The 13,536-nt window shown below is 41.1% G+C and overlaps 2 protein-coding genes across 3 annotated transcripts; one reads left to right on the forward strand and one right to left on the reverse strand.

Annotated features, from left to right (window-relative positions):
* Window positions 1–304: 304 nt before the first annotated feature.
* Window positions 305–3,629, reverse strand: LOC105394899 (ecdysone oxidase). Its single transcript, XM_048628369.1, has 5 exons — window positions 3,473–3,629; window positions 2,860–2,993; window positions 2,365–2,528; window positions 944–2,163; window positions 305–740 (listed from the first exon to the last, which is right to left on the reverse strand). Exons 1-5 carry the CDS (start codon window positions 3,612–3,614, stop codon window positions 481–483), a joined length of 1,920 nt encoding a protein of 639 aa, XP_048484326.1. The 5' UTR covers window positions 3,615–3,629; the 3' UTR covers window positions 305–480.
* Window positions 3,630–7,241: 3,612 nt separating this feature from the next.
* LOC105394904 (ecdysone oxidase-like) lies at window positions 7,242–13,178 on the forward strand. Of its 2 annotated transcripts, XM_011566827.3 has the most exons (5): window positions 7,242–7,409; window positions 7,917–8,050; window positions 8,575–8,738; window positions 10,811–12,033; window positions 12,696–13,178. In XM_011566827.3, exons 1-5 carry the CDS (start codon window positions 7,277–7,279, stop codon window positions 12,890–12,892), a joined length of 1,851 nt encoding a protein of 616 aa, XP_011565129.3. In that variant the 5' UTR covers window positions 7,242–7,276; the 3' UTR covers window positions 12,893–13,178. The 2 variants fall into 2 exon arrangements, with proteins under 2 accessions (XP_011565129.3, XP_048484238.1); XM_048628281.1 differs by lacking the exon at window positions 10,811–12,033 and having other exon boundaries at window positions 12,696–12,826.
* Window positions 13,179–13,536: the final 358 nt, after the last annotated feature.

Here is a 13,536-nt window from a genome sequence, read left to right on the forward strand (position 1 = left end):
TACCTACCTATGAAGAAGTTTTTATTTCTACTGCGTTTTTTGTTTTATCTCAATTTATTTGAAAGTTGAAAATATATTCAGGAAAACCGCAGCAAGATTCATTGCAGAATTCTCTTTCCAATATCTTGTAGAGCAACTGAAAATATGAGGCTTCGTGTTTGGTCTTGAAAACGAGACGGGAGCAAGACAAAAATAACTTACGAGTACCTATCTACGAAGAAGAAAAAGAATCATAAAATTTCCTGTAGTAAAATTCTATGATGTGGATAGGATCTCTAAGATTAACAATGAAACATGTTTGATATTCAATGCATTTTTTATAATTTAAAATACAATAGCAATAACTTAACTTCGTAAAATTATAACTTTTATTTACCTATCAGCATAAATAGAATCATAATCAATAAAATACACATTGTATACGAAGAACTCACCTAGGTCATCGATTTTAGTATCAGTTAACAAAACATCATTAATTATTTACAACCCTAAAAGGCCTCCCAATATTCCATCATTATTGTTGCCTTGCACTTCTGCCTCCACTAAACCATCATCTTTCTTACAAACAAATTCATCAACAGGCTTCCCGTAGTCTTGTTTGATCATGTCAGCGGCTTTCTCTGCGATCATGACAGTCGGAGCGTAGGTCTTGGCACACGGCTGCACGGGTATGATGCTGGCGTCCACCACTCGCAGTCTGCTGATACCGTAGACTCGGAGTCTACTGTCTACCACTCCACCTGAAAGCAGATTTGAAGTTAATGAAACAGAAATTATCATTCGTAACGTTTGACTACTGGATACATGGATGAATGGATACAGTGTTTACCTCAGGGTAAGACATTTTGAATTCATACGAGAAAGGTAGGTAATACAAAAGGCCTCATCTCGGAATTATACATAAGAGTTATCAGCTTTTTGCTAACAATTTACAATTACAAACCTTTATCTCTTGCCGCCAATTTGCAAGTGCCCACAGGATGGAATGTGGTCCCAACAGTTTGCTTCACATAGCATCGCAAGTAATCGTCGCTGCCCTTTTTATGCTTCTTACAAACTTCTATATCTGGTAGAATAGCTTTAGAAGCTTCTTTTGCAAACGGGCTGGTGTCCTTCAAAGAATACATTTTCTTGAGGCCTGCAATAAGTTTTTCAAGATCCTCGTCTTGTTGCAAGTAATTATGGTTTATGGTCGGTGGATCTTGGGGATTTGTACTCTGGAGCTTCACATAACCTTTGGACGCTGGTCTCATCAATTGCACCAAAGAAAACACAATCTGCCGGTCAGACGTACTCTTAATAAAGGCGTTAGTCAGTGTCATATTAAAATTAAAATTGACGAACAAAAAGTAGAAGAATAATGGCGATGACGCTCCTCCTATTGCTGTAATATGTTGTATGTCTGGGACTGTGCCATTGCCTGATAGACTGAAAGCGCCGTTGACTACAGGCAGTGGAAACGTGGTTAGGTCCAGCAATGATAATGCTGACTCAACTGTCGTGAACAAGTTTCGTTCACCAGTGATTACCATCGGCACGAAAGCATGATCTTGCAAATTGAGTCCAACAGGTAAATTCGCTTTTACTGTTATGTTCATTGATTCCAAATCATCTTTTGGTCCAACACCTGATAGGAGCAGTACTTTCGGTGTGTTGTAAGTACCAGCTGATACAATCACTTCGATGTTAGCAAACAATTGCATTTCGTCACCGGAATCGGTTTCTACTTCAACTCCCACAGCAGTATCGTTTTCAATTATAACTTTTTTCACCAAACAGTTTTTAAGCACATACAAGTTTGGCCGATTTTGTATGGGTTGCAGATAATTCTGTGCTGTGCTAGCTCTAGTTTTATCGCTATTAATCGGAAAATCTTGAATGGCGCTGCCCATTTGGTCTTCTCCTATAAGATCTGGAAGCGTTTTCATTCCAATTTCTGCAAATCCGCTCAGAAGTTTTGCCTTATTTTTTCTAAATTTTGCATTTTCCTTTTGTTTTTGGATTTTTATTGGACCATTACTACAGTGTTGCTCTGCTGTTGGTCTGTCAAAGATCGTTGTATCAATTACTCCTTCCAGTTTCTTGAAGTAATACGTGACTTCATCCCATGACCAGCCTTCGTTGCCAAATGACTTCCAAGAATTGTAATCATCCGGGTTACCTCTGCAAGACAAACATACAGCGTGTAGCGGTTGGATAAAAAATGCGGACAGAGTAGGTATTTAATGATTGAATCGATCGAATTGATACCTGATAATAATATAATATCCACAATATTTGTATACTAATTCTTTCTAGTAATATAAAAGTAACTAATCGTCAATTGTAATTATATAGTCTAATAATATAATAATTATATTTTACCTTTCATAAAGTAAGTGGTTAATGGAAGAACTCCCGCCCAACACTTTCCCGATGGTGAGAGAAGCCTTCTCCAGGTTCAAGGCATGAGATGTGTCGTTGGTGCGTTCATTGAAGTAGTTCCAGTCTTCAGCTGTGTGCGTGATGAACGGAAACGTTCCAGGAATCTGAGCATGATTAAAATACAACTAACTAGTTACAAGTAAATTTATAATGTTAGTGGACAAACGATTCGATGGAAATCTAAGCCTCATACAGCCACCACCGTGTCGAAGGTTATTGGTCCAACGGGCTGGGGGGCATCCCACGCTACGCTTGCCTGTTCATGGTCTCGACTCGAGAACGAGAGTTTTATGTCTTTAACCTCCTGAGACCAAAAATTTCGTTTGCTTTGTCTTAACCTTGTCGTGGGTCTCCACATTAAGTCATCGTATGAGGTCTCTGGGTTTCTAGAGGAATTAAAATACATATAATACCTATAGTGATGTAGAGACTTACAACACTAAACAGCGAAGGGTCCCCGCCAGCCTCCACGACTAGCACACGCCAGTTCTTGACTTCAGTAAGTCGGTTGGCCAGCACCAGCCCCGCAGTGCCGCCACCAGCTATTATGAAGTCGAAGGTTTCACCATCTGAAAGCAAAAGTATTGTATTTAAGGTTATAAAGAGAGATGGATGAAGTTATGCTGATAATCCTGAGTTCCGACTCTCATCTTGCCTCCTTTCTTCTGAGCGTTACTCTAGCCAGATAGTGGTAGAGGGTGGCCGGTAGCAGCTGGTTCAGAAAAGGTGAGGACGGCACTGCAGATACCCAAAATATCCATAACTGAGGTACAATTATCTACTATCTACATATGATATTTTGGTGGTTGGTCTGTCACCTCGAAAGTTAATGGAGGGCGGCAGATGTACACTCATATCACGATCTTCACTAGGTAGGTACTGCACATTGGGAGATTGGAATTGCATTAGCATGGATAGGGCGTAAAACGTGGCAGTTTTGGAAAAAACGCTCTCAAACGGAAGATTGTGATTTATTTATTTTCAACTGGTGTGGCTCAACTAGAGCTTGCGTTCTAACTACATAGATGATGTGCTGGTATGCTCTCACCTCGCACACTGGCGGAGGGCGGCCAGGGCTGCGCAGTATAGTTGAGGGTCGCAGCCAGGAGTTGCACGGTGTGCAGGATGCTGGTCACTGACAGCGACGGAGCCGCGGTCAGAGTGCCGCCCAGCTCCCCCAGGAGACTCATCTTCTAGAGTAGGAGGCGTCAGGTTAGAAATGTGACCCTTGACACCCTGTGGCTAGGTGACCACTATGGACACATTAACAAATTGAAAATCCTTAGGCCTAGTTTCACCATAGTCTGTTATGGACTGGTGAACTTAATATTAAAACATGTCTTCCTGTCAACCCGCAGAGTTAATCGATGTTGTACCTATCCATGAATCGACTATTTATAAATTGAATAAATTTAAATAAGTAAGAACCTATATCTTAGAAATATGGAAGAAGAAAGAAGTTATACGTATTTTCTCAGTAATTTGAAACAAAAGTAGGTTTCAGAAAAAAGAGAGATAGCTTAGACAATACTTACAGTACGTACGGGGATTGTGCAATGAAAAAGTGCAGAAAGGTAAAAGTAATATTTATATATCAGGTACAAACGTAAGTTACTGCAGTTTGATAATTAACATGATTTGTTTGTGTAAACGAGAAGTACAGATATTATGTCATTTTTAATATACAGGGTGCATAATAAGGCACCCTACAGTCTCTTATCAATAAATCATTACCTTTTAGACCTAACCAAAATACGAAACCCTGGCAGAAAATAAATCATCAGTTCCTGTTATAAATTCAAATTCAAATGTTTTAATCGACGTAAAATTTGTCGATAATCATAACATTACTCTACCACCACTCCACAAAGGCTTCATCATTAATGAGAAAAGAAATGGCGATATAACTAATATACATGTAGATAGGTAATGGTTAAATAAACATTACAATAATTTACGGACACTGAAAGTTCCGTGCTGTTGAACTCCACCAACAAAATATAATATCAGACTCGTCATCAGTCACCCAGTAATTTTTAATACATACCGTATCGTTACTGTGCCTCCAGCATGTCATATTGGTATATTTGTTTTTGTTATTAATGATAATAAAAAATAAATTGCAGTATTTAATATAAGTGTACATAATGAAATTATGTCACAGAACGAATAAAAACAAGGATTTGTAGGCTTAGATAGTGTCAACAATAAAGATAAGTGAGCACCTTAGTACAGTCTGCCAACGCAGATATCTGACCCCTACCTAATACAATGTATGTACTGGAGAGGGGTCAGATATCTATGTGGCAGAATATACAAACAGAGCACAGCCACAATCTTGAAATAGCGCTGCTACGCTTGGGTACCTTAAAAATCTATTTTGTTGCTTTAAGGTTGCCTGTAAGAGATCATAAGCGATAAGGCCGCCTATTGTACATTCTTTCTAGTTAAGTATTATTGGTTTTTGTACGTCGGATTTATGTGGTGTTCAATAAAGTAATATTCTATTCTAATCTATTCTAATTGTACTTTAGTACCTACTTCATAATTTGAGGGTAAGCTAGAGTGAACCTAAAACTCTAGATTTAATATTTACTGAACAAAAGGTGAAAACGTGCCGTCGGTACATTTAGAGAGCACTCTATTTGAGTACGGTGTGAAATAAAAAAAATATGCATCACACAGCCTCATACTAATTCAACAGGTAGTTTATAATTTAATTTAAGTACTGAGGCAAAAACAGTAAGTGCTTAATAATAAGTCCTCTTTTAGGTCGTTTATTTTTTTACACTTATGCTAAAGGGAAGATCTCACTGAATTTTACGTAAGTACTTATACAGCATATTATGAAAAACAGAGGGTTGTGGTGCTCCTTAAAAGAGGGCTATGTCCAGTGTAAAGTTAAGCTGACTAGTTTATCAAATAGATACAGATTGCAATTACAGTCTACTTTGAAAATTATGTAAGTAGGTAGATCTTAGGCTTCTTACAAGAATGATATTTGAGATAGATCGGAGATAAGCGGTTCTCACACTGCCCCGCATCACGATGCGTGTTGCGTGAATTGTATGCACGCATTTATAGGTATGCGTTGAACTGTGCGTGTTTTCTATACTAACGGATATACTTACAAGCAACGTTCGGACACGCATTCTCACCCACGAGATAGCGTGAGAACCGCCTTATCAACCGAGAACAAATATTTTTACATTTTTCAAGTCACATTTCCAAACAAACTAAATCAAGTTAAGCTTCCCGTTCCCGCATACAACAAGTTTATCACGGTGTTTTTTTTAATAAAAATTAAACTGCTTCTTTCAACAATTCTTCGTGTTAATAGCCTCGGGCAGGCCAGCGCCGGGCGTCCCACATTAATAAGACTTTATCTAGTTTCCTAGCGAGAACGCTCGTTTTATCTCGCTTCTGTGTTGGTGCTTATTTTTCTCCAAACAAGAAATGTTTTAGGTGGGGAACGGCTTAGGAATTTATTGCGGTTTCAACAACATGTTTAGATAGGGTACGAGTATTCACAAAACAATGTTTAGTGCCGAATACCTATATCTGAGTGCTTAAGCATGTTGTTTCCAGAATACATTAGTACTTACTTATTTTTTAACTTTTAAAAACTACCTACTACTACTACTACTACTATAATAGTTTAATACTACTAGTATAATAGTCACGATGGGACTGTCATCGTCACTACATAGTGTACAAAAGTCCCTATAAATAATTAAGATAAAAAAAAGTTGCCAAAGTTATCACATTTTTTTTTTTTTTTTTATTTTTTTTTTTTTATTTAATGATCGGTTTATTTTAAAACAATTTAAACGAAATAATTTACAATTACAAACTAAACTACCTATATATTATACAAACTAAACCTATGTACATAACTAAAACTATATATAGAAGAGACCTTCTAAGCCTGGTCCCTGTGGGAGGGTTCCCAACACGCTGGCGACATTGCCCCGCTGGATCGCCAGACTCAGGCGCTGGCGGAGGTACGCCCCGGCTCGTTTGTCCCCTGAGACGTCTGCGAGCCGGGAAGAGATCTCTTTAACCAAACTTTTGGCATCCGGACCCCATGGCCCCATCGTTTCGACGCCAAACGGGAGAAATAGGTATGTGCTGTCGAGCGACCTGTATTTCTCCCGTTTCAGGTTTTCAGCAGTACCAGCCGCCGCTCCCGCCGCCCTGGATGTGTGTGGGACGTGTGACGCCGCCAGTGTGTCGACGCACGTGGCATCCCACACTAGCGGCCTCCCGTGTGCCCAGGGAATGAGCGACATCCCGTCGGGCCTCTTTCCGTCGTCGCGGATGACACCGGCAGGTTCCAGCACCGCCGGGGTGTTGACTGACACAAGGGCCCGGCGCAGGATGTCGTTCAGTGCGGCGTGGCGGGACAGGCGGTTAGTTATCACATCAGAACAATTTAATGGACCAGCGAGCTATCGGCTAGGCATCTGACCTATATTATTTAGACATACAAATATTTTAGGAATTCCTGAAAACACTATTAAATTAATTTGTAAGTTTCCAGAGTTACTTATTCCCATTTACGTTGGTTCGTTTAGTGCTTAGTGAATTTGTAGTGAATAACTTTTTTCGTTATTTGTATGGCCATGTTTGGAAATAAAATAGATATATGCGCTGGTCCAATACGTTCTGACGTCAATAAGATATTTTACGATAAGTTTCTAGGTATAACTATAAAAAAATACGTGACTGCTTAACTGCATTTTCGTGATGCTAAAAATAATTAATAAGTACCTACCTACGAATAAATAGTATTCTATATAAATCTATCTGCAGTCAATTTTCACCTTTCCTCCCTAACAGTAGCAGCACCATGGTGCTTGGAGACGCCCTGGATCCGGTGGCTCCAGTAGCTTCTACCTTCACTCTGCTTCAGACTGTCCAGCTGCTCGCCTCGACAATGAACTACACCAGGCAGAGAGGACCCGACAGTGCCAGTGTTACTAGTGAGTAAATAACGGTTCATTGATAAAATAGAAAGCAAAGAGGAGGTGGGGTTGGCACAACCGAACATTAGCGATTTACTTTCCTTAAGAAGTAGGTACGTACCTTGTAGGCCGTGCTCAAACCAAAGTGACTGTAAGCCGCCGAATGTGAGCAGGCTTACTATGAAAATAAAGTTATTTTTCGTTCACAGTATACTGACAATACGCTTACCTTGCCTAACAATACGACGCCAATCGGCATTCGCGGAGCGTAGTGGCTATGTATATCAATCAGCCGCCGAATGCCGCAGCGTCTACGCGTACGTCTAGCGTAATAACTTATTGTAGGTTATGTGAAGAAAAAAGCGAATATGTATGGAAACAACAAACTGCGTAACGTTCGGACACTATCGGCGGCTTACAGTCAGTTTGGTTTGAACACGGCCGTAGACTGGATGTTTGACCGGCGAGCGACGCTGCTAATGTTGGTGGCGATACGGTAGCTGACATTCCTGATGACTGTTCCAGACGGGTCCACCTTCGACATCATAATCGTGGGCGGTGGCACGGCGGGGCTGGTGGTGGCGAACAGACTCTCAGAGGTGCAGGACTGGAGAGTGCTGGTGGTGGAGGCCGGAGACGACCCGTCGCTGGTTTCTGGGGTACTTCACTGTATTAATTCGTCTCTTGCACTGTATTGCAGAAAGCGACTATAAGCTTATGTCTACCTCTGCTTTGCTTTGACAGCATATGGACGTAAAGAAAATGATATTTTAATGCCGACATTAGCTTATTGTTCCTTTTTGCAACTCAGCATTAGATGATTTTCTTTTTTTTTTTGTGTTGTCGTTTTTCGATTGTCCTTCGTTACACCAATCTTCACCAGTCAGTCGTTAGGGCGCACTACGATACAAATCTATGTAGTCATTTCATCATATTTTTTGTTCATAAATACAGATATGGTAGCCATTTTGGTCTTGATTTACTTATTATAATATTTTTTTTGTAGAAGTTATACATGGTGTTTCAAAAGTATAGTATACAGAGTTTCAATGGAGAAGAATTTACTTTCGAGAATTCGCAAAAATCGCAGACCAAAAGTTGTTCAGATTGACCCCCCGAGTCTCCCCCTTTCGGCTTAGTATACCACTTTTGAAACAGCCTATATAAAGGCATTTGTTTCCAGATCCCCGGTCTGTTTCCCTTCCTCATCCGGAGTGGCGAGGACTGGGGGTTCCAGAACGTGTACGAACCGGAATACGCACAAGGACTCAACAATAACACCTCTTATTTACCGGCTGGGAAATGTCTGGGGGGCAGTTCTAGTATCCACGACCTGTTGTACGAAAGGTTAGTATTTTTTTAACCCCTGGCAAAAATTTGGGGTGGTTATATGTTTAACGTATCTGTTTATGTGTATCTGTATGTGGCACGCTAGAGATTTGTAAATGTTTTGCTGACACGAATATCGGAGACGGTGTCACAATTTTAAAGACATTATCCTAATCCTAATTAATATTATAAATACGAAAGTAACTGTGTCTGTCTGTCTGTCTGTTACTCTTTCACGCCAAAACGAATGAACGGATTTGAATGAATGAATACATACGGTCTAGACCCTGGGAAAGAACATAGGCTACTTTTTATCCCGGAATTCCCGCGGGAAAACTTTTTAAGGCGAAGCGAAGCGCGCAGGAACAGCTATTTTACTATAATTCTCAAAGTAATAAAGCACATTATAGGTAAAGGCTATACTCTCTCTCTCTCTCTCAGCCTTCCGTAGTCCACTGTTGGACATAGGCCTCTCCTAACGATCGCCACCCCAAACGGTCACCCGCCATCTGCATCCAGCGGCTTCCCGCTACCTTCCGCAGATCATCAGACCAACGGGTTGGGGGGCGACCGACACGCCGTTTGCCGACACGGGGTCTCCACTCCAGAACCTTTCTACTCCAGCGGTCGTCGGCTCTGCGGGCTACGTGGCCAGCCCATTGCCACTTCAGCGTGCTAATCCTTTTGGGTATGTCGGTAACTTTAGTTCTCCTGCGGATTTCTTCATTACGAATCCTATCTCGCAGGGACACGCCTAACATAGCCCTTTCCATAGCACGCTGAGCAACTCTGAGCTTGTGGATAAGCCCTTTGGTGAAGCACCACGTCTCGGCTCCGTAAGTCATCACTGGCAACACGCACTGATTGAAAACTTTTGTTTTCAGACACTGAGGTATGTTTTCAGTGAAGATGTGTCGTAATTTCCCGAACGCTGCCCATCCGAGTTGGATTCTACGAGCTACCTCTTTATCGAAGTTGGATTTACCTAATCGGATCACTTGTCCTAGGTAGGGATACTGATCAACAACTTCGATGGTGACACCTCCTACAGTTACGGGCGATGATGAAACATGTTCGTTCGACATGACCTTTGTCTTGTCCATGTTCATTTTCAGCCCAACTTGTTTAGAGGCATCATTGAGGTCTGTGAGCATTTCGCCCAACTCCTCCAGCGTTTCCGCCATAATAACTATGTCATCAGCAAATCGTAGATGAGAGATATATTCGCCATTGACGTTAATGCCCAGTCTTTTCCACTCTACAAGCTTAAAAACATCTTCCAGTGCACAGGTGAACAGTTTCGGAGAAATAACATCTCCCTGTCTCACGCCCCTTTGCAACTGGATCGGTTTTGTGCTATGTTCGTGTAATCGAACTGACATTGTGGCAGCATTGTACACACATCTCAACACCTCGATATAGCGATAGTCTATATGGCACCGCTGAAGGGATTGAAGCATCGCCCAGAGCTCAATAGAATCAAAGGCTTTCTCATAGTCCACAAACGCTAGACATAAAGGTAGATTATACTCCTCGGTCTTCTGTATAACCTGCCGAAGCGTGTGTATGTGATCTATGGTACTATAGCCTTTTCGGAACCCGGCTTGTTCGGGTGGCTGGAAGTCGTCGAGTCTTTGCTCGAGACGATTCGTAATAACTCTCGAAAACAGCTTGTACACATGGCTCAGAAGTGCAATGGGTCTATAATTCTTCAATAGGGCTTTGTTGCCTTTCTTGAAGAACAAAGTCACTACACTTCTGCTCCATGCCTCCGGGCTTGTGCCTTCGAGTATGACGGAATTAAACAGCCTATAAAAAGGCTATACGCACATTAATAATTTAACATTAGAATGCCTAGCACGGGGCGCTAGACGCGCACTTCCAGACGTGACAAAAGTTTAGAACAGAATAGAATACCTATATATTCTTTATTTGTACACAAAAACATGGAAAAATTACAAAACCCGTCTCCCGCTCTCTCGAGCGATGTCAGTGAAAGCGACGCAAAACTTTTGTCCCGTCTTGGCGTGCGCTTCTTGCACCCTGTGCTAGGCCTTCAGATTATGTATCTAACATAATTTTATTCACAGAGGCAACCCAGATGACTACAACGAATGGGCAGCTCTCGGCAACCCAGGCTGGGATTGGGACAACTGCCTCTATTATTTCAAGAAACTAGAAGGAGTCGTCGACCAGAGAATCCTTGAAAGACCCACGGCTACAAATCACTGCACCAACGGCCCTTGGAATATCCAGGCCCAAAAAGTCAATAGTCAGTTTGAACAAATTAACTCGATTCTTCTAAGCGCCTTCAGAGACATTGGTTCTCCTACACTCTCTGACCTTATTCAACTACCTCAAAACGGCACTGCCGTTCCTGACTTTACTATCACTGCCGAAGAAAGATTAAGAGCCAGTACTTTCCAAAGCTATTTGATACCAATTAAAGATCGGCCAAACCTATCTGTTCTGAAAAATGCCTTCGTCACACAAATCATTATTGTAGACAACATTGCAGTGGGAGTAAAAGTAGTTCTTGATTCTGGCGAAGTCATAATCATAAATGCAAATATTGAAGTTATAATAAGTGCCGGAGTTTACAATACGCCAAAACTACTTCAGCTTTCTGGGATTGGACCACGGGAACACCTGGAAAGGCTCAACATTACAGTAAAGGCTAATTTGCCTGTAGGTTCTAATCTGACAGATCACGGGTTTGCGCCTTTGGTCATAACAGGCAATGACAATGCTCTGACTGCTGCCGAAACAGTCCTGTCTCTTATTGATTTAACCTCTTTCCCTCTGCCAATAGTATGCGGAGCTTTTTATTTTTCAGAAGAAGGCACTGTACCAGATATCCAACACATAACATCGGCAGGAGGTGCCGCTTCCCCACTATTCCTGTATTTATTTAATGTTAAATTCAATTACAACTTAAAGGTTACGCTTTCATTCATTAACGCTACTAAAGACCGACAATTAATATACTCACTTGTACAGCTGATGAAGCCAGATTCCACCGGATATGTCAAGATAAGGAGCACAGATCCTTTTGACGACCCGATTATATCTCATAATTATCTCAAAACAGGCGATGATTTGATGAAGCTTACGGCTGGGTTGAAGAAAATAGCAGAATTGAGAAATGCGCCATATTTTAGTAGGACTGACTCAAAGGTAGTCACACCAGATTTGGATGAATGCAGAGCGTTCGAGAAAGGAACTGATGAGTATTGGGTGTGCTATGTGAAACAATTAGCGAGTACGACTTACCACGCGGTCGGCACTTGTAGAATGGCTCCACTAAGTAATGGTAAGAACCACAAAACAGGTGGTAAGAACAGAGGGTATTTTTTATAATCATTTGACGTAATTCATTCATCTAGAGTGGCTTACACCAAAAAGTTAATTTAATACTCATACTCATTAAATGCATTACTTTCTGTAATTTGTAATTTATTTTCTATCCAATTTGCGAAATTCGTAGAACAAAGTTTCAGCTCTCAACTCAGCTCACTATTTCACTTTTACAACAGCCTGTATGAAATGTATGTAATGACCCCTGCTAGCCTTACATATGGCGTAAGCAAACGTCAAAGAGTGACAAAAGTTCTTCGTCTTGACATGCGCTTCTTGCGCCCCGTGCTAAACCTTCAGGGTCTCATTATTGTTAGGTAATAATTGTAGACAATTTGTTTCCACTACCTCAGATAAACAATTTAATGTTTATCTGAGGTTAGATTATTTACTGCAAAATATATTTATGTATGTATAATATAGGCTTCTGACCACCTAAATCACTCTCTTTCAGCTTACTTTTACACTTTTGACACACCCAGTAGGTACACCAACCGCACTAGGCCAGCGTGGTGGAGGCCTAAAACCCTTCCTTGGAAGGAGACCCGTGTCCCAGCAGTGGGGACGTGATGGGTCGTGATGATGGACACCCAGTACAATGACCCCTGATTGTTTCAGGCGGCGTAGTAGACAGCAGCCTGAAGGTCTACCACCTGTCCCGTCTCCGGGTTGTAGACGCCAGTGTCTTCCCGACGCAGCCGTGCAGCAAGACCTGCGCCCCCGTTGTGATGGTGGCTGAGAAGGCAGCTGATATCATCAAACTGGATCACGGGAAGAGGGTCGATGAGTTCGTCTGTTCACAAACATTGGATTAACGTGTTCACAGTAGCCAAACTGTTAGCCCGTTTACAGTGAAAAATGTTGTGAGCGCAAAGCTAGCAAACAACACTCGGCATACTAAACCGACACGCTGCTAACTTAATCGGCAGCAAACAGCTTTCTTACTGGGCATTCAGTTTAGATGTTGTATACCTACTGTGTTAAAAAAATATGCAATCTTTTGCCTGTTCCAAAGTTGGCGTTGCATTTTAAAACTTATTTTTCAGCTCGTGCTAATGTCACATAACATCATAAAAAAATAATATAATTATAAACAAAAGAAACCCGACTGCACGCTAAAAAGATGAAAACAAGTCTTAATGTTAATGGAAAGTATCGTAGGCGGGGACCAGCAGAGGGTTCACCATTTAGCTGAATGTTACTTAGAAAACGGCCTTGTGTGGCGGTCAAGTTGGTCCCCGCCTGCGATACTTTCCATTAACATTAAGACTTGTTTTCATCTTTTTAGCGTGCAGTCAGGTTTTTTGTTTGTTTATAATTATATTTTTTTATTTGTAACTTTTTAGTTGTTTTAATTTTATGAAATTTTACGTCAGTAGTTGGGTTTTAGTTCATGAACATTTTTTATTTCAATAATTTTGGTGTTGTTATTTAAATACCTACAATATGCATATTTTTG

This window comes from Plutella xylostella, chromosome 20 (assembly GCF_932276165.1).
Source record: "Plutella xylostella chromosome 20, ilPluXylo3.1, whole genome shotgun sequence".
In the NCBI taxonomy this organism is placed as follows: domain Eukaryota; kingdom Metazoa; phylum Arthropoda; class Insecta; order Lepidoptera; family Plutellidae; genus Plutella; species Plutella xylostella.